The 22,435-nt window shown below is 29.6% G+C and overlaps 1 protein-coding gene across 2 annotated transcripts in view; it reads right to left on the bottom strand.

The window, feature by feature from the left end:
- Positions 1-22,435, bottom strand: part of LOC148306604 (leucine-rich melanocyte differentiation-associated protein-like) — a 33,217-nt gene that overhangs the window by 1,778 nt on the left and 9,004 nt on the right. The window contains exons 1-5 of one of the 2 annotated variants that reach the window (XM_088264652.1): positions 14,407-14,572; positions 11,797-11,882; positions 9,148-9,289; positions 6,228-6,367; positions 2,092-2,297 (exon numbers count right to left, since the gene is read on the bottom strand). In XM_088264652.1, coding sequence (XP_088120778.1) covers positions 2,092-2,297; positions 6,228-6,367; positions 9,148-9,289; positions 11,797-11,882; positions 14,407-14,517 — 685 coding nt within the window. In that variant the 5' untranslated portion in view covers positions 14,518-14,572. Of the gene's footprint in view, positions 1-2,091; positions 2,298-6,227; positions 6,368-9,147; positions 9,290-11,796; positions 11,883-14,406; positions 14,573-22,435 lie in introns of those variants that run through there. The other variant, XM_088264653.1, reaches the window with a different exon arrangement.

Here is a 22,435-nt window from a genome sequence, read left to right as displayed (position 1 = left end):
ATTGGTAAATATAAAAAAAAGTGGTTTATGAGTATATACCGTGTAAAAGTTTGATAAAAAACCTTAATTTCATTGAAATTTATGGTCGGAAAAAATCAGACTGAAGGTATACTAGAATAATAGTCTAGTGGAAATGTATACTAGAATTCTATATAGTCTAAAATGTATACTAGAATTGCAAACAGATTTGGCTGTCAAGAATTATTTAATCCTTGTAAAATGCGTATTTGGCTTTTTAGCAAATTTAGTGCTACACTGAGGCTCCTTTTCCAGCAGGCTACTTTTCCTGCTGGAGCGCAAAGCGCAGATTATCGCTGGAGTCAATAAATTTGCCAACCGCTGAGTTAGAAGTATGAGAATCGTTTTGGCAGATGATGAAGTATAATTTGACAAACAATGAAACGTTGCGAATTAGTTGTGGAGGTCCTCGCCAAAAAAAATCATTTCCAATATTGCACAAAAAAATATTTAAATGCAAATCTGTTCTGTTTACTGTATTCTATTGAAATTTTATTTATTGTTTCGGCATTAACTTTGTGGTAAGACATGTTACAATGATTAAAGAAAACACTTGCTTTTTACCACTTGAGTTTTATTATAGACTACATGTTTCAGAAGTTAAACTTCTTGTTATTATACAGACCTGAATGATGGAAGTTTAACTTCTAAAACATGTAGTCTATAATAAATCTCAAGTGGTAAAAAACCAGTGTTTTCTTAAATCTATATTATCCACTGACACTTCGTGATGGAATTGCATTATTAATTTATTATTAGATTAAAACCAATACTTTTAGCTTTTCCACTTTTTTATTTGACCAGCGACCGGGTTTCGTCGTTACCGACATCATCAGTTACCGACATCACCAGTCTGATGATGTCGGTAACGACGAAACCCAGTCGCTGGTCAAATAAAAAAGTGGAAAAGCTAAAAATATTGGTTTTAATCTAATAATAAATTTTCTTAAATCATTGTTCTATTGAAATCATTATTAAAGTTTCCACAAAACGTGACCAATCCTGTGTTAAACCTGTATGAAATCATTTAATCGCACCTAAACGTAACAATTTTACAAGCTAGAATTCCTGATTACTTGAAATCATTTAAAATTGAAATATAACGTTTTGGTGAGGACCTTCACATTTACATATATATTGATAATCCTTTCAAGGAGGACAAGTCAATCCTTTCGAGGACAAGTTCATTATTTTTGTTCTCACGAAGATTTGTACATCAAAATGTTGTTGATATATGTTTAAGTTATTTTTTTTTTACCAAAACCAGCCTATTACAGGTCGTGACCCCTTGTAAATACCCAGTTTTTCATATTCTTCTTCATCTATTGGGTCATATAAAAAGTCTTCGCGGTTTTTTGGTAGATTTTCGAACAAAAATTTTCTTTATTACAAATCAATTTTAATCAAGTACACATTGACCATTATTTAAAATCATTTATAATGGAAATGTAACGTTTTGGTGAGGACTTCCACAAATGACGAATCATTTATAATGAAAATGTAATGTTTTCGCGAGGACTTCCACAAATGATGAATGATTTATATTGGAAATGTAACCTTTTTGTGAGGACCTCCACAAATGACGAATCATTTATAATGGAAATGTAACGTTTTCGTGAGAACTTCCACAAATGATGAATCATTTATAATGGAAATGTAGCCTTTTGGTCAGGACCTCCACACATGATGAATAATCTAAAATGGTAGCGTAACCTTTTGGTGAGGACCTCCACGAAGATGAATCATTTATATTGGAAATGTAACGTTTTGGTGAGGACTTCCACAAATGATGAATCATTTATAATGGAAATGTAGCCTTTTGGTCAGGACCTCCACACATGATGAATAATCTAAAATGGTAACGTAACCTTTTGGTGAGGACCTCCACGAAGATGAATCATTTATATTGGAAATGTAACGTTTTGGTGAGGACTTCCACAACTGATGAATCATTTATAATGGAAATGTAACCTTTTGGTGAAGACCTCCACAAATGAAGAATCATTTATAATGGAAATGTAACCTATTGGTGAGGACCTCCACAAATGATGATAGTTGTGAATTAGTTGTTACCTTTGTGTTGTAGCCTACGAGGTGTCGTGGGTAGCGGGGTGAATGGAGCCGGGGTGCTGAGCGCCCCGGGGGTGGGGTGGACGGGGGAGGGGGGCCGCCGCACCCGCAGGAACTGCCCCCGCCGGCGCGCCTCGCTCCTCTCCTCCCGACTGACGCGACGGGAGTCCAGAAACTTCAGCCCTGGCAGATGGTGCAGCACGTAATACCTGAAATTAATTTTACAACATTTTACAATGCTCGGATGTAAAGTTTGTTCGTTAAGAAGTCGCCGTGTGATGATAACGTCAAATAAAATGTGGAGGTCTTCACCGAATATTACATTTTCAAAACTGCACAAAAAAATCCTTTATATGACAATCTGTTCTGTTTACTGTATTCTATAGAAATCTTAATTAAAGTTGCGACAAAACTTGACCAATCGCGTGTTAAACCAATATGAAATAATTGAATCACACCAAAACGTCACAATTTTACAAGCTAAAATTCCCGATTACTTGAAATAATATATAATGGAAATGTAACGTTTTGGTGAGGACCTCCAGAGATTTTAAATATACATAGGTACTTATACACATCTGTACGTGCGAAACTAACACATAGTTTAACTGCCATTAAATACACATTTATATTTTCGTTGGCTCAAAATCTTAAAAAATATTTTCACCGATTGCCTTTAAATTTTGTAAAAATATGAAAAATTAAAACATGTTTAAAAAACAGATTTTTTGACCAAAATGGCAGCACCATCTATGGAGCATAATTTCAAAACATGCAATAGTATAATTTGGTCATGGCGGACAGCGTGCTTAGCTGACAAGTAGTAGCTGTTATTTAGCATTTTCAATGTTTTCGATTCCATTCTTATTTCATAGATTTTTTTGCATTGTGGAACTATACTATATTGGAAATGTGTGCTTTCTATTCCATTTAATAAGACTGAACCATAAAAATGCATAGCCGGGTGGGTACAGAAATGCTTTTTATTGACAGTTGTTCCCTATGTGTTTTTTGTTTTTGTTTTTATTTCTATCACTTTATTGCTATTTCTAACTATGTATTTCGAAGGCAGTTGCAGTTAAAAATCTAGAGATTTTTATTTTTCTGTTCAAGAGAGTGTAATTCAACGTCTTCTTAATATGTATAAACAATCTTCAGATATTAAACCAAGACAAGGCAGCATAATGGAGATAAAATCATAAGATGTTTTCGAAACGTACACGAGAAAAGTTTATTAATATTTACTTTTACTATGTACGAAGTCTACTTTTCGAAACTTAAGTTTTGCTGTAACTCTCAATAAGAAAAGCAACAAGCGAACTTGATGTTGACGTTTATATCAACTTAAGGTGAATTATAATTCAGAAATTTGTTTTTTCAAACTTGCATAAAAAAAAGAAAAAAATGTAAATACGTATAAATATTATGTATAATTTACATTAGGAAATCTTATAAGATAATTAATACAGTAAAACCTCGATATAACAGTCTAATTGGGGGGAGGGGGTGTCCGTTAAAGCCGAATGTTCGTTATATAAAAATAAATCTAAAAACTTTAAAAAAAATATGAACACTGTATTTAGATATAAATAAACAATTAAAAACGCAAACAAAATTCTATTTATTGTCTTCAGACATTCGTCGCGAAGTGACGTTGCTGTTTGATATCGTCGCGCTTGCTTTCGGTAATCCTGATTTAAAAAAGGATTCATGTTTTGTTTGCAGTTTTTAAGTAATAAAATATTTGTAATCAATTTTTTAAAATTACGAAAATGCTTATAATGTAGTTGAACTCGTTATCTGACGGATATATTCGGATGTTTTATCCGTTTTATCCGAAGTTCGTTAGATAGAGGTCCGTTATATCGAGGTTTTACTATATTAGGATAATTTGTATTTAACGTATAAAATAGTATTAATATATTTGTCTTATTTACAGATAAACAAAAAAAATACTAAAATACTAATCACTTTTGAGATGAAGATAACGTGCATTTTATATTAACATCTTAATATAGATGAAGAAGAATTTGAACGTCTGGGTATTTACAGGGCTTACAACCCATCAGAGACTGATTTAAGTGATTATATCCGTGAAACATTCACCATTCTACCCATGATTGCTAACCGCACTACTCAAATTTCGGAAGTGACATTTAATCGACACATTCGTTCGCATGAGAATTTCCGGCACCATCTGCTGTTAAATTTAATAAAATATTTAATTGGCAGAGACCTTTATGCTGTATGTAAGATTCTTCCAGAATTATTTTACATGCTAGGAGACGCCTGAAATAACTCCTGAAAACCCAGGTTTATGAAAAAAGATTTGGACTCACGCAAAATAATGTAGATAAAAATAATTTAAATTTAATTACGTGAGTTAAAAACAACCATTCCTTTTCAATTTAATGTTTCAGCCACTTTCAAAATGCCTAAGTCGTTAAAAATAAACGAGCAGAAGTAAATTTAATATTTTCTTCTCTACGCAGTAAACGCGGTTGTAATACTACCCTTGGGGCTTGACGCTTATATGTATTACCGCACACATACATACATGTATACATATGTTTGTGTATCGACAAGAATGGGTAGATAAGGTTGAGTTTTCAATTAAGTTTTACTTGGTAAATACCACTATTTCTTAAAATCTATTGAGACACGTGTTTTGATGCATTCCGCATCATTTTCTACCACCGTATTGCGGAATGCATCGAAACGCGTGTCATCATAGATTTGAAGAAATATTTAAAGAAAAATTTAAATAAAAAAAAGATTTTAGCATAAAGTGAGTGCCGAATCAATTGATGAAAAGGTTGAGTTTATTTACAGTCGTTTTCTGAGCTGCTGAGTTTATAGTATGTTTAGCTGTAATGTGTTTTTGTTAATAAAATACAACTTAGTAGACTCAAAAAATCTGTGTTTGATTTAAAATTAATACATAAATTAAAATGGAGCTCTACAAATTAAACGCCAAATCAATAAATGTGTATAGCTACATGATATTAAGGGTACACTACCAGCATGCGTTAGTTAGGGTTTAGTTTTAAACCAACGTTTCATGGTAGAACTGAATTTTATATAAAAAAAATAACCAAATATTATTTCAGATTGACCCATATATTATTTAAATTAACGTACAAAAATCTATTTCTGTAAAAAATAATAATTATTTGGTATCATAATTAAAACCCTTACCATAACTTATTTTGGTGTATTATTATAATACACTGGTTAAAATCATTAAATTTAAATTTATTTTGTCAGAAAAATTTAAAAAAATCATGGTTTACAACCTCTGTCTTGTTATGTATGGTAAATTTTATCAAATTCTTGAAGCGGTCAGGCCAGGAGTGGAAATAATCGGCGGGTATGTATGAGACAAGAATATTTGAAAAGACAGTGTGGTGTGGCGCTCTATTCTCTCTGCCTACCTCCGCGGGGAGTGGCGTGATGGTTAGTTGGTTAGGACTTTGTGCCAGATTATGAGATAGGGTTGTTCTTTATTTTTTTTATGTCCATCGTTTGTTAGGATTGTGATAGGCGTGTATCAAGAAAAAATATAGGTGTATGGGTGTATATACTTATATATATATGTGTAGTTACTTGTGAAAGGGATCCGAAATCGTGTCGATGAATAATGGTTGAGTGGAAATGCGATGACTGATCATTTTCTGTAAATGTCTTTGCACTGTTCCATGTCTATCTGCTGTGCTGGTCGGGGTTGTGGGCGTCTGTGTACCGGCCAACGTCGAGTCGGAATCGGATCTAGCTGACTAATTGAACTAAACACTAATCCCTTTCACTGCCTACACTGGGAAACTTCTAGAAAATTTGGTGATGGACTTACAATCTTGTATTTATTTATATTGTCAGTGACAGGTATATTGAAAGCTTTTAAATGTAAATTCACAGTAAAATCGGGATACAATTTTATATTGTTTCACATTTTCAATAAATTTCGCAACTTAGTTTAAAAAAAATTGCTTAGCAAGAGCAGATCTGTCAGGAAGCTTAGATGCTTCTGTAGCAGATCTGGGCATGCTGTGGGACAGCTTTCAATATATATATGGTTAGGTAGTTAGTAACTGAGAAATGAATTTGTATACATAATGTTACGGTTCAAATCTCACGCTTACCTATATCTTTGATAGTCAGCATCATCTTTCTCTCTGTCAGATAGTTGGTCCGGACACGCTGGGTTCCCCAAGAGACTAAGGTACGTCAGGTTAGGCAACTGCTCTGATATCCTGATCAGCAATGCCTCTAGATTTGTTATCTGAAATGAGATTTGTACCGAAATAATGAGAATTGTCTTAAACCATCAAAATATAATCAGATTATATTGTAGTATGAAACAGCCCACTATGTGTACAAACATATTTAGTATAACTCCTAATATGTTTGTTTGTACGTATCGCTCACTCCTTTCAACGACGTCAAATATCAAAAAACTTGACTTTTTAGGAGATCGTTTTTAAAGTTTAAGAATATAATAAAATGTATTCAAAATAAATATCAAGCCAATTATTGAACTTTTTACTGTGCAACAGATCTTTTTAGGTAAAACCTGAATGTTTTGTCTCCATTTGAAAAATATTTAGTATATTTAAAAAAATAATTAAACAATACCTTTTCTTCAAAATGTAAAAAACAACACTTTCTGCCCTGTAGCGGATAAATATTAAGTTAAAAATATGCCGCTTTTGCTGGGATATAGTGTATTTTCCGGGCACTCCGAAAACATGCACAACTGAAAATTGACGATTTTTGAAATATGACGTTGTTGAAAGGAGTCAGCGAAATACACATGTTATTGGTAAAATTTAATAAAGCAGGTACGTATTTTAACCACGCTTTTTTATACACAAAGGTATAAATAAATATGTACAAACATTGAATTAAGGTACCCCTAAGGGTTGAAGCCAAATTTTCGATACTTACTCGTACTTATTATTTAGGTAATATTTTAACTATGAAAAAAAATACTCTTAAAATTCTTTCGCAAAGCTCAAAAAAGTATTGAAATTTATAATATAAATAATATTTTTTTTATGTTGAGTAAAAACATACAATTATAAACCTTTAAACGAACTTGTTTAAAAAACTATAAAAATTAGAAGCAAGTCGATTATTTTATATAAGTTGAAATTTTTAAATGAATATACTCGTATTCCAAATATTTTATTTTCCATTAAATAAACTGTGAAATTTACAACATTTTAAGTGTGTCCAAATACTTGTTCACAAAATCTGGATTATCTCCAATTACAGGAGTTATTTTCATATTATTTTTTGACATCTCATCAAAGATGAAGAAGAATATGGAAGAACTTCCAAGAATTTGAGAAGTGTGGTTGTCAATAATGGGTAAAATTGGTGAATGTTACACGTGTGTAAAGTGATCACTTGAACCAACCTATGACGGTCGTCAGCCCCGTAAATGCCCAGACTTCCATATTCTTCTTCATCTTTGATGAGATGTCAAAAAATAAGATGAAACTGTGCAATATTAATAATATCGAGAGAAAAAATATTGGTACATTTGATAAGGGATTACTATTATGTATATTATAAATATGATGTTTAGTGAAGATAAACTGACTTTGCATAGCAAGACTTTATAAATTTAATTATTCAATGTCATCCATTTTATAATATTGATTAATATCAATGAAATAGCCGGATAGGAAATAAATTATTTTACGAGAATACACAATAGTTCGTAATCAAGATAAATATTATCTGTGTTCCTATATTATACAATGCCTTTGCTATATCATATCTATGTGATGTCGCACGTTTAATCTAAATATTACTGTCCATTCAAATATACGAGACTATTCACCTGTAAAATTACTTGTCGAATCGCTTGATTGATTACCAAGTATAGCACTGGGACCGCACTAAAACATTAACAATTTTATATTTAACTTGTTAATTTTTTTAAATGAAAATCTTTATTAAGACTGCAAATTTTATTGAAATCTCATCATAACTGAAGTAATGTATTGAGATGGGAAGATATAAGTCTGGTTGTTTAGCGATGAAGACGCCGCATGATTGCCAACAACATACTCAAATGAACGATATATGTATATTTAGTAAGTGACAATACCCAAGTTTTTAAGAATAATTATAAAGGTGACATTTATGGCAGAGAGTTCAATTAAGAAGCAGAAAATTTAATGTATCTAGGTGAATATGAGATGGCGAATACCTTTTTATTAGTAATTATCAGTCTGAGGACCTTTTTATGACCGAAGAATTAAGTTAAAAATCAATTAAGTCGAATTGTTTTTAATCTGCTGGAAAAAAATTCATATGAAAAGTGCAATTAAATATAAATATCTACGGGACTGAAAAACCTATAGAATCCCGGGGTTGTATTCCTTAATATATCGTTAAATACCGACTCGAATCTCAATGCAATTTTTACAGTGAATTTGTCATCTTTGAATTATCAATATTTAAAAAAAAAATTCAAAATGGGGGAATAAATAAACATTAATTTTCTCAACAGTACCTCATATAAATCTCAAATAGATCTCTGAAAAATACAAGACGTCTTTTCATCTTACCAATAGACGATGCTTTTCATCTCACCAATAGCTATCTCTAGTGAAGTTCTAGTGATTCAAGAAAAAGGTTTCAAAATTGGTTCATTTATATAGAACTTTAAAAAAATTGAGTAGTGTGGTTGTCAATAATGAGTCGAATTGGTGAATGTTACACTGTGTAAAGTGATTACTTAATCCAGCCTATGACGGTCGTCAGCCCCGTAAATGCCTAGACTTCCATATTCTTCTTCATCTTTGATGAGATGTCAAAAAATAATATGAAAAATAACTCATAAAATTGGAGATAATCCAGATTTGTGAACAAGTATTAGGACACACTAACAATAGTGTAAATACGGGACGTGTTTTAAACTTTCATTTAAAAACGGAATTTCTGTTTTGAAATATTCAAATCAGACCAGAGACTACATAAATACTGTAAATGTTTATATCTTTGCAATTTAAGGTGAAAATTACAATTAAATCATTATAAACCTACCAGGTTGTTGTTCAGAGACAAGGCTGCCAAGTGTGGTAAAAAGGGAAGAGGTCGAACGTCCACCAACCGGTTGTTGTCTAGTATGAGGTCTCGTAGAGATGGAAAACCACTTATCCCGTTTAGAGACACTAGGCTATTGAAACTGAAAGAAAATTGTTATTGCATTATTACATTATTACATGAGAAACAGTCATATATTTCTTCCAAATGGGTTTATTTTCGTTGTATTATTTTTATCATTATTATATTAATGTATAAAAATTTTAGAAGAACAAAGAGACGCAGTTCATTAAGCTTTAAATGTTTACAATATTGTCCCCACCACATGTAACGCCTTTAAAATCGTATATAAGGGGTGGAGGGCTAATATTGGTGTGCTCAGATAAAAATAATATTCACACGTGTGGCTTTGTTCTTCTCGCCCTAATAAGTGTAATAATTTTCAGTATATTTGTGTCGCTTTGTTCTTGTAATTTTGTAATTTTTTGATACATTAATAATTGTCTTCATTTGCGCGTTTCCATTTTCCTTATCACAAGTGTTCCAGTACCGTTAGCAGTAACAATTTTGTTGTAATAACAGTCGGATAGTGTCTGGATTCAATACTCCTATATGAGTACACATAATGAAAACTTTGGCAATGATCTCGCGGACCATATCGATATCTGGAGTATATGACTTCCTAACTGTAGAGCAACAATAATTACAATATTTAAGGCTAACATATATAAATATACTAACATATATTAATATACTCATGCTTGTTAAGATAAATAGTCTTCGAACCAATAATATACTTAAAAAGAGAAAACATATTATTTTATCATGAAGTATGCATGTAATATATCATGAACGAATTGGCTACGGCCGTTAATAAAGGAAAAAAATGAATATTATTTAAAGATTCCATAGTTAGCATTTTAATGGTGGATCCCGGTTTGGCATGTTCCCCATTTTGTTCATTGGTGAGAAACAGTGAATGACAATTGAAAGATGGAAAAACCGTTTTACGTATTTGGCACGTTACCGGCTCTATTATTATTATTTTTTGACATAGATGAAGAATAATATGGAAGTCTGGGCATTTACGGGGTTTACGACCGTCATAGGCTGGTTTAAGTGATCAATTTATACACGTGTAAAATTCACCAATTCTACCCATGATTGACAACTACACTACTCAAATTCTTGGAAGTTATATATATATGATCAAATTTCGAAACACGCTTAAATTCACTAGCATTTCACTAATGAGATATATGTTGAGATGTCATAAAAATAAATAAAAAATTACTCCTAATTAGAGATAATCCAGATTTGTGAACAAGTATTTGGACACACTTAAAATTTTATTATTAATATTAAAATTAATATTAATATTATGCCACATCTTTCTGAATTTAGAGTTTTTCTTTGATAGTTTATTTCTTACAATCCTATTTAAATTACAGTCCAGTTTGGTGCGTATTATAAGTCATTTAGGCTCTGATACTTTGGGCTGTAAGAGAGAATATTAGTAAATTAATAGTACATTGACAAATCACAATGTTACGAAATCATCCTAAATAATAAATCGTCAGCTGTATTATATTATAAGTGATAGATTTATATTATCAGAGAATTACATTGACATTTCTGAGTACCGATAAACTTTGACCGTGAGCAAATAATTATTTAGATTGATAAACCAGTAAACTGATGTATTATTTACAATCGACTTCAGTAATATTTTAAGTTTATATAAATTATTTTAATATATATTTACTGTGTTTATCAAATGATTAAATGAATGACTTACAAATCAACAATACGAAAATCAAATCTGAAATGAAAACATGATAATTTCACTCATTGAAGAATATGATCATGAAAAATAAACAAATAAACTATATTTTATCAAAAGTTACATGTTAACACTTTTTTCTATACATTAAACAAAAATAGTTAAAAAAACTCTTTAAAAATGCTTATTATACTCGTGATAGAGCTTTTATTAGATAAAAAAAAAAGATAAAAAAACTACTTCGTGACTAGCGTTTTCCTTGTTAATGATTATTTCAAAACATTTTGCTTCGATTTTTAATATCAAATAATTATATGATAAAAAATCCAAAAAAAAAATGAATAAGTCTTTGTTAAAGGAAGTAGCAAACTAATATGAACAAAAGAAACAATAGATGCCTTAATGTCTTGTCGATAAGAAATGACTGCCGGGAAATTTACATTTCAGAGAACTTCGGACTCCCCCCGGACAACCACAGCTTAGTGGAAGGAGCCGTCAACCAGCATTTCCTGATACCTCGTTACATAATTTAAATTCATTTAAAAAAAATGCAAATCTATTATAACTTTATATAAAATCGTGCTTTCAATACAAAATAACCTTTATAAAAAATATTTTAAATATCATACAATACTTAAATTCACTCAAATTAAATTAATTTCTCATAAAATTATATCAAATCATGGTTATCAACTCCTGCCTTCTTTTATATATAACATAACAATTTGTATAGCCTCTCACCAGTCTGATGATGTCGGTAACGACGAAACCCGGTCGCTGGTCAAATAAAAAAGTGGAAAAGCTAAAAATATTGGTTTTAATCTAATAATAAATTAAACTAATATGATTTTAATATTTGAACTTACCTTAAATCGAGACATTCCACTTTTTCTCCAAACATTTTATTTAATGCCGGAGGTATCTTTTGGCAGTCTTGTCCGCTGTAACTAAGCTGTAAAAAAGAGAAATATACATAAGTCTATATCAAAACTAGAAGATAATTAAAAGTTACCGGAGATGAAAATCTTAACTAGAAACATGAAGATGTTATCAAAGATACATGATAACGATGATATGATTATCATAGAGTAATATTAAAAGAGGTAACGTTATCATTTAACGTATGTGTGCTTAGACCAATGAATTCGTAGTGATAATGCCTACATTAGAAAATTTTGTCAAATATAATTATTATCTCACACACATAGATGAATACATTTTACGGAAAGGAAATTTGCAAGTAACATTTTGTTTCTAATGTCTAGCTTTGAAAAATCTCGCTAGATGTCGATTCGAACTCGCATACGAATGGTCACTAAGGAAATCGTATATTATATATACAATTTCTATAAAATCGAGTTATATAGATCAAACATGGACAGAATGATTAACGTCACACAATTATACAAAGTGATCACTTAAGCTAGCCGATGAGTAGTCGTAAGCTCTGCGAATAAATTAAAATAGTTGGTGTCTGTGAGCCATCAATTATATATTTAGATAATCCTTTGGAGGATAAACTCATTATTTTTGTTCTTACAAATTTTAAACTTTTTTATATTAAACCAGCCGACGACAGGTCGTAGCCCCTGTAAATACCCAGTTTTTCATATTTTTCTTCATCTTTCATATTTTGAGATGTCAAGATTTAAATCAATAATTAAGAAGACACATTTTATTGCACATTGCATACATATTATTATATTTTTTCAATGCTTGTTTTAACTATTAATTAAGAAAAATGTTTCGATTTTTAAATTCCAATAATTTTTTTTAACATTAAAAAAATAAGTATCTATTTTAAAACTTCCTTTGGGAAAAAGTAGCCATAAAAATCGCAACAAAGATGTCTTAAAATAAATATTAATTTAGAAAAATAATAAAGTGAGCGTACATGTGTATTTTCTCCTGAAGCATTTTAGGGATCATTAATTTTACTATAGGTACTTTATCATTTTCCTTGTAAAAAAGTGCTGATATATTTGAATATATTAAGTACGTGCTATTCATAAAAGAATATTGGCTTAGGAGAGTTAAAAGGTTCCTTGGTATTTGACTTGCTAATTCATAAAAGCAATAACCTATTTTTAAAACAAGTTTTGTAATCTCAGAAAAAGTAGAGGTTATTATGTATTCAAGATAACCATATTGTCTACAAGTTTATAAGCGAGACTATATTATATCGCATAAAGTTTTCTAGAATAATATTAAAATAAAAATGAATTCAAGTTTTTTAATTGAATTTTTGCAATAAATGGATGCAAACACCGTTTGATTATGGTGCTTAATGCATTGAAACACTTGTCAGAATAGGTTTTAATAAAAAATAGTATTCACCAAGTAAAATCAAAATAAGAAATACATCATAGAAAGCTAGTAAAAATTTACGTAAATCGTTTATTAACTAGTCCACCTCCGTAGTGTAATGATCAGCAAGCTCGGCTATCGTACTGGAGATCCCGGGTTCGGTTCCCAGGGGGAGGGGGGAAAAATAAATAAAAGTAATTTTTCACTCTAACATTAATAAATACTACCTGAGGCGAAGGGCTGATCAAATGTTAACGATCAAGATAACACGGCGTTTATATTATACAGTGCCTTATGCACCCTCGGGTGCGGATAAGGGTTTGAAGAAGAAGAATTTTATCAACTACCCATAAACCTACACATTTATCTTTGAAACGTGATAGTTTGATCCATTTAATATTATTGTAAATAATTATATATGTACAGCTAGAAAATAATTTAGTGCTATCAGTATTATTTCAAAAACTCACAGAGTCAATTTAAAACTGGTTTAAATTAGCGTTTATCTTCACATATAATTATAAATATGGTAATAAAAAAGGCATAGTTATCTTTTAAAGCAGTGATGGAAATGATTGGCGACACACTGACTGAGGAACAAAATATATTAATTAATCATCCAGTGAACTTGAATGTTTTGACAGGATGAAAATAAGGGGAAATTAAAAAGCAAAAAAGTTTTATTTTTTAGACAAGTAATGCGTCATAACTTCAAAATTTAACGCTACGCCAGTGCCTCTCACTCATTTTAAAGTAGGGTGAATATGTTATTGGCACCGCTGCCGTTATTAGAATATTTATTATCGAATTGAATGGAAAATATTCCTTATTTCATCAATACATGTATACAGGACTATTTTCAAAAACAATAAAGGCCTTTACTCACTTTATGTCAAGCTTTTTAATAAAAATGTATTCAAATATAATTTAAATATTCATTACAATACCATATATCATCATTTTGATGAATTGTATAATTAAAGATTGTAATTACTGTCCATTTATATTTATTTTACCTCTGATTTGTATATATATATATATATATATATATATATATATATATATATATATATATATATATATATATATATATACATATATATATATATATATATATATATATATATATATATGTACACATATCTTGTTATCAAATGAAATTTTTTAACCTGAGCTCGGGAATTCTCCAATTGTAGGCATACTTGTGATCTTCTGAAACGTCTTCCTCTTCTAGTTTCCACTCTTACCAGACACTTATATTGAGTACGCCCTGTAGGCATAATGCTACCTTTCCTCTGTTACCATGTTCACTTCTAACGTCATCTATACCTTACATATCAACATGTGATTGCGAATCTTCGTCAAATTTAATATCCTTAAAATCCAACTTCAATGTTGAATACGGTGGCCATTTTATGAAGAATTTGGCTTCAATTTTATTTGTATTCAAGGATAGAAGTGTTAGCATGTAAGATCTTTACAATATAAATATTTTTTCACTAGGTGGAAACTATTCTTAGACAATAATGTCCAAGAAATATAGTTTTTATCATCTTATGTAAATCATTTTAAGCTATCTGGGATTTTTGATTTATTTCGATCAATTTTTTGAAAAATTATCTTGATCTTTAATTCATATTTAATATTTCAATGCACTTTACGTAGTATAATCAATTTTTAATTATAATTTTGTCCATTTCAGGAAACACTTTACACACACTCAAACGAACAATGATGGATAGTTTTACCGTGTTAAATAATGTCATTGATGAAAATTTTATCACGGTTCTTATTTATTTTAAAACTCCATAACTATTTTTCTTTGTCACTCTCATAAATAAAAGTTTCGCTCTTTGAATAATTTTCATGGCCAGACCCCTAGAATTGTATTATAATAATGTGCAATATTTGTTATTTTTTCTTGTAAATACTATTTCAATCGTTTATTCGGATTTAATTGGGTTTCAAAGGTATCTTCTTAAAAATACACAAAATATAAATATATTATTTTATTTTTAGGGAAGTTTGTTTTCAAGGGATGAAAAAATTTATAAATATAAAAAAAGGATAGTGAGCCCTTAGAACAGAGTGAATGGTGCAAAGCCCATCAGCGAAAGCGGGAAAATAAGGTGATGGTTAGTTAGTCATGTTATGCGGAGAATTGTGTTTGAATAATTTGGAATAAGTCGTAAATAATGAAATTTCGATAAATAATGCCTAAAGTATTAACGATGTAGTATTACTCGTATTGACTTAATTTACTAAAAAGTGGGTCAACGTTGTTTGTTTCATGACAAACAGATTATTTCTGGAATTAGTAGCATCATAATTGACTCCCAATATTATCTATCTTCAATATTCACTTTACGTAAATTTCCTAGGTCACGTTACTGTCGCAAACAGATATTAAAACATATAATAAGATCCTCAAGATTTCAAATACTGGTAGCTGTTGAAGCAATGTATTTATTTAAAATGTACTATAGATCGCTTGTGTTATGCAAATAACGGAGTTATATAATTAATCCGTATTTCAGATTAAATTGTAATAATACTCATTTGAGGATTCGCGAAAGCTTCACAGGGACAATGAGGGTCTTAATTAATCTGGAATTAGACGAAATTTTGAATTATTAAATGATATAGGTAGCAGAAAAGGTACTCGTTACGTAAGTGAGTAAAAATAAAGCAAATAAGAAGTTTATAATATAAGTCATTATCACAATATTTATTATTTGTTTATTCCTATAGAAAAAAAGGAAATACAAACCGGTACAAAAACGATATATATTAATTGTTATAAAAAAGATAAAAGAACGATGTTAACGCTTTTAGAATGATTTCAACAAAATAGTTGAAGGATTTCGAAGTTATATAAATCATAAATATACTACACAATCCAGAAAAGTTAACGCTGTCTTGTATATTTAGAAAATGAAGTTGAACGACTTTTTTTGTTTCAATTAGTAAACGACTGTTAGAATAATAAAATTTAAATAAAATAGTACAATTGAAATAATATTGATTCAATAAATTACATAAAAAACCGTATGTTTCACAAAATTCGTACTAGAACCTACATTTTTTCTTTATTTGCAATCGAGAGTTCAAACCGCGAAAATAATAATTTATTTTTGTAAAATTGTAGAAATAAATATGTATTTAACATGTTTTACTTTAGTAGAATTAAAAAAAAAAACGAAACGCAGTAAATTACTTTCGGTTTTATAATTAGTAAAATACTAATAAAATAAAAGAAATATATATTGTTATCAATATTCTTATTTTAACTTGTTTTTCAATTGCACATTATTAAACATAATTTGTTTGTTTCTTCTATTTTTTCTTGATATATTAATGAAAGCACTTTTAAAGTTTTAGGGGTAGGAAATTATTATTAGCAATACATTTTTCACTCTCTTGCAGTGTCGTTGCATAAGGTGGATGGGCAAGAACGCGGAAAGGCACTGAGCGTATGTGTATGCGACATCACTGCATACCTTGGAGTCAATTAACCAGTCATATGGAGTCGTAAACAATTTATGTAAGAACAAGAAACTCCTTTAAGATTCTTCAAATGCCTTCGGGAAAAATAATAAATAATGGTTATTAGAGTTGTTCACTTTTTGTTTTCCATTTAGGGCTTGATGAAAAATGGCATTTTTTACCTTACCTTTAGTACGGTCTTCAAGAATTTTTCTTCAAGAGTTTAAATAAACCTTTAATCCATCTATAAAATTCTTTAATTAATCAAAAGTTCTAAAGAAATGTAAGGTATTCAGTCTGTGCTTAAGCTTTGAAAAACAGCTGAAAAAAGTATAAAAAACTTCGGTTTCAAGCAACAAAAAAAATTTCTACTAGAAGGTGACTTCGAGCTTTGAGCTTTGCAGCGCTAATTGGTGTAGATTTTTTATCCAGTTCAAAAAACAATCTTTAAGGTTCCAGAGATTCATCATCTACGGGTCATTAATTCTAAAAATAGTAATAAAATAGTCACATCGGTGTGACTCATAGACTTATACATAGAAAAAATATCTACTTTTATTTTCTTTGCATTGGAAAACATGGAGTGTATGAAAGTTTAGACGAATTTACACACACACACACACACACACGCACACACACACACACGTACACACACATACACACACACATATATAAATATATATATATATATATATATATATATATATATATATATATATATATATATATATATACATATATATTTATTTTTTAATTTTTTTTACTATTTATATACACATATCCGTTTGTCTTATAACATCTAGATAAGTTAATTTTTTTTTTAAAACATTTTATGTAGAATAACAACTTTAATATACATACTTTCATTACCAACTGTTTCTGTGAGTAAATATTTACACAAAAATATAATTTATTCTCTATCAGACGCTGGATTATTCACCCTGTGATTCAAATTGAGATGAGGCATCTATCGTTATTATGCGAAAGAAGATGGAAGTCTGAGCATTCCAGGGCCAAAAACCTGGCATTTAGCTGGCATAAGTGATCACTTTATACATTTGTGTAACATTCACCATTTTGCACATTATTGAACATCCATATTGCATTAATTTTTTAAAGATGTTGTCGATCTTATATCTCACGTTGAGAAACCTGTAATCAAACATTTATAGCGCAGTTTGATTAAGTTTTATCGACAATCGAAGCGATATTATTTTCTAGAATATTTATTTGTAACTCTAAATTACTGTTTTTTGGTAATTGTATTTTTAAGCCAGGGTTATGTTTTCATTCAGAATTCGTAATTTAGGCGTTCGTAAATCAAGATTTCACATTGTGCATTTTGAACTTGTTGTATAGTTTTATATTTATTGTAGAAATTTAACATTAAGTTTCCAAAAATATGAACGAATGACTTGTTAAACAGCCAAAGATCAAAATTACTTCACTGCGAATCATCATTATATTAGCTTGATATAATCTTTAATCGCTATGATGAAATCTAATGATTAATTATGATTGATTTAGTTCGTACCTTTTTTATTATTGTTTGAAATATTTCAATATATAAAACATCTCTTTTTCCCGGATTCGAGTAAACAGTTCTAAGACCACCGGTCATCATTTAAAGAAAAATTGCAACACGTGTTTTGCGCATACTATATAAAAACCGCGTCAATAGGTATGAAGTTTGTATAAACGACGTGTAATATTATATTCTGTGCATAACACAATAAAAAACAATAAATATGTAAGCAAAACAAATAAAAAAGAAATAAATCCACATGGAAAATATTGAATAAATACTAGTCTTCAAACAGAAAGCAGAAAAGCAGTGTGAAACTGAGAGATAATAAATTGAGAGGAAATAAAATGAAACCAATTTTTCATTTTATTATACCAAGTCTTGAGGCGAGTATGAAAGTCTCTGAGGTTGATATGTTATAAATACATATACGGTATTAAGATACAATGAATTGAACAGAACATAACAGGATTAAAAGAAGATACCGTATAATATAATAAAGGGCTACATATGTTGGAATTATGAAGAGAAATATATATCCATATGATAAATTCATGCAAGTCATAAAAAGGAAAGGCGAAAGTTAAGGGGATCTTAGTGATCCCGTCTACTCGGCACTATATCAATTCTTTATAAAATTAAACAACTTTGTTTTAACCACTTTTTTTGTAATAAGTATACTTTAACCTACTGGTGTCGACAAGAACCTGGTCATCATCAGCGTTTATTAAATTCTAAAATATTAAAGACATGTATTTGGTAGGGGAATGTAATTAATTTTGAGTAATTTAATGTTTTAGAATTTAATAAACCCTAATGAAGACAAGGTTCTTGTCGAAACCGGTAGATTAAAGTGCACTAATAAGGTTAAAAGAAAGTTGTTTAATTTTATAAAGTTTATAAAATGTACCACAAAGTATCTGCGAAAAACATTCAAGAAACTATATCAATTCTGATGTGGCTCGAGAAATCGTAATTGATGATCTCCAAAATGATATTGTGTATTTTTTTGGTATTTCTTAGTACAATATACCAATAAATTATAAAAATAATCAAAATACAATATAAAATAACTTTTAGTGTCCAGGTCGAGCAAGACAAAGAGGATTGTCCCGGTTTCAAACACGGGTACCGGAGTCCCGGCCGGTTAAGGGTTTTGTCCCGGTTTGCACGAGTACTCTCTATTTATGTATTAAGTGGCTGGCTGCAGAAGTTATAAACGAAATACACCAATCAGATGATTGACAGCAAAATAATACTTGTATTCTATATAGGGAGAAAAGCAGTGCCTACTCTGGATTACTCGCGTTCCATATAGAAGCACGACCAGAGCCTACTATACCTTACCCTTATGCTTACCATAATTATGAAACTCTAAACCGGGACAAGAGGGACAGCTCGGAAAAAACTTAATGTTGTGTATTTAAAGTTAAGAAATAAGTAACAACATTTTGAGTGTGTCCAAATACTTGTTCACAAAAAAATGTTATTCGGACCACATACTAATAAAAGAGTTTCTGCTCAATAAAAAGCTTATTTTCATCTCACCAATAGATGTCTCTAATGTTTAAAAATAACATAATAATGTTTAAAAATTAATTCATGTACTTATATAGTTCCAAGAATTTGAGTAGTGTGGTTGTCAATAATGCGTAGAATTGGTGAATGTTACACGTGTGTAAAGTGATCACTTAAACCAGCAGTCATCAGCCCCGTAAATGCCCAGACTTCTATATTCTTCTTCATCTTTGATGAGATGTTAAAAAATAATATGAAAATAATTCCTGTAATTAGAGATCATCCAGATTTTGTGAAAAAGTATTTGGATACACTCAAAATGTTAAAACATTAGTTAATTTACTATTTACAGTAATAATATTTCATTTTTGATTAATATAATTATTTGACCTAACATATACGTCATATTTTGTATAATTTACAAACATCGTAGATTATAACACAGTTAAGTTAAAAACATGTTTAGTATTCCGATAACTTGTTATCCTTGTAACTAAAAACAAACATTACACACAAGGTATGATGTAATATGTATTTTCACAGAAGTCGTGCGAGCAAACGTAATAAATTAACTACTTTACGGACGGGTCCTTCATGTAATCTTCATTCACAAGAGAGAGGACATTATAATACAGTGGAACATCTCATTACGAGTATAATTCGTTCCAGAATCTTACTCGTTAAGCGAAACAATCTTTGTTGACTAGCGCGTAAGTCCCGGCTCACAAGTAAATGCTGTGAAAAAGGGACTTGCCCTTTCTCTGTAACTCGTTGTGCGAAATGTCGCTCGTTAAAGGAGCAACTATTTCACATTTTTTTTGTTCGTTATGCGATTTAATCGTTATGAGAGGTTTTACTGTATTATAAAAATGTACGTAAAGTAGTTTTCACAGTAATAAAATGACTGAAAAAGGGAAAGTAAACCAAATTTATGATATGTATTTGGTTAGCAATAGAAGCAGAGGAAGACCGAGGAAAACTTGGCATGATCAAATATTTCAAATACTTGAAAGTGGCCAGTCGGAATAATCGGCGTGTATGTGGAGATGCATGAATGTGGAAGAGGCGAAGATTTTTTGCAAAGGCAGACTTTTGAGGCGTTCTATTCTCTATGCCTGCCCCCGCGGAGAAACGGGGTGGTGGTAAGCTAATTGGTTAGATACTCCAGGTGATTGAGCTTCATGAAATTTTGGGGTTCGTACAAAAAAAAAACGGTTGAAATACTGGGCAAAAATTGATATATTTTGAAGCCAATTAAGATAAATGTCAAGAAAAAATATTATTATCCAAAATCTAGTTGTAAGGGAATACACCAAATTGTTGTAAGTAAAGTTATAAAAAATATGATTCTATCGTGTGATATAAATAGACTTTCGTCGATAAAGAAATCATGGGTTTTCTTTGAAGAGATTTTTTTAATTTAACGAATACCTATTTGTCATTTTCATGGCTGTCGGCAAAACATGACTTTTTCAAATTTCATCCATCCTCAATTTTTATTCCGTTCACTTACTTCCGGTTTATTCCGGAAATTGTAATCATCGTCAAAGAATTTTTCGTGGAGGTCCTTCTGATGAATATTTTTTTATGAATTCACGTAGAATTTATAAGAAAAAGTGGGAGGGACGGGTGGTATGAAGAATTTGGAATTATTACGTATATATATATATATATATATATATATATATATATATATATATATATATATATATATATATATATATATATATATATATATATATATATATATATATATATATATATATATACACATATATATAAATAAGACAGTTTTTGGGTGAACTTTTACAATATTTTTAGTTGGTTTGTAATAATAATAATAATTATTATTATAAACGTACAAACGATGAAATACTTTGATATATATATATATATATATATATATATATATATATATATATATATATATATATATATATATATATATATATATATATATATATATATATATATATATATATATATATATATATATATATATATTTATATAAATATATATATATATATATATATATATATATATATATATATATATATATATATATATATATATATATATATATATATATATATATATATATATATATATATATATATATATATATATATATATATATATATATATATATATATTCGGATTTTTATATAAATATGAGACAAATTACAAAATAATGTCATAGAATGTCATCACGCAGAATACAGGTAGGAGGATGCATTTAATTTATTAAAAAAACTATAACATAACCACTTAAATTTTTATTAACATAATTGTTGCCTTAGAAAATTCTCCTTGCCTATTATGTACAAGAATTTTTAGCATATTTATGTAGTTTATATGACTTAAAAATGAAAGTGAATGTGTATTGTGAATAATAAATGAATATGGTTGATCCCAAAAAAAAATACAAAATATACAATAATACAATGGATTCAATATCTTTTATCAATCAAGATTTGTCACACAGCTCATTTATTTGTCTTATTCGTCTTGTCATATTTTCTAAATAAGACACCAGAAAATGTGATAGATGCTTATGTCCTATTGCCTCATACATATTTGTCAACTGCATACCCTCTTTTACACATTATGTTTCCAATTATATTCTTTCTTTTTCATAAATTGGACATACCCACACTAAATGAGGGAC

Source organism: Brachycentrus maculatus, unplaced genomic scaffold (assembly GCF_059751285.1).
Source record: "Brachycentrus maculatus isolate JH-2025_06_01 unplaced genomic scaffold, ASM5975128v1 h1tg000235l, whole genome shotgun sequence".
Classification (NCBI taxonomy): Eukaryota; Metazoa; Arthropoda; class Insecta; order Trichoptera; family Brachycentridae; genus Brachycentrus; species Brachycentrus maculatus.
Note: the sequence above shows the minus strand (reverse complement) of the source record. Positions and strands in the feature narration are given on the sequence as shown.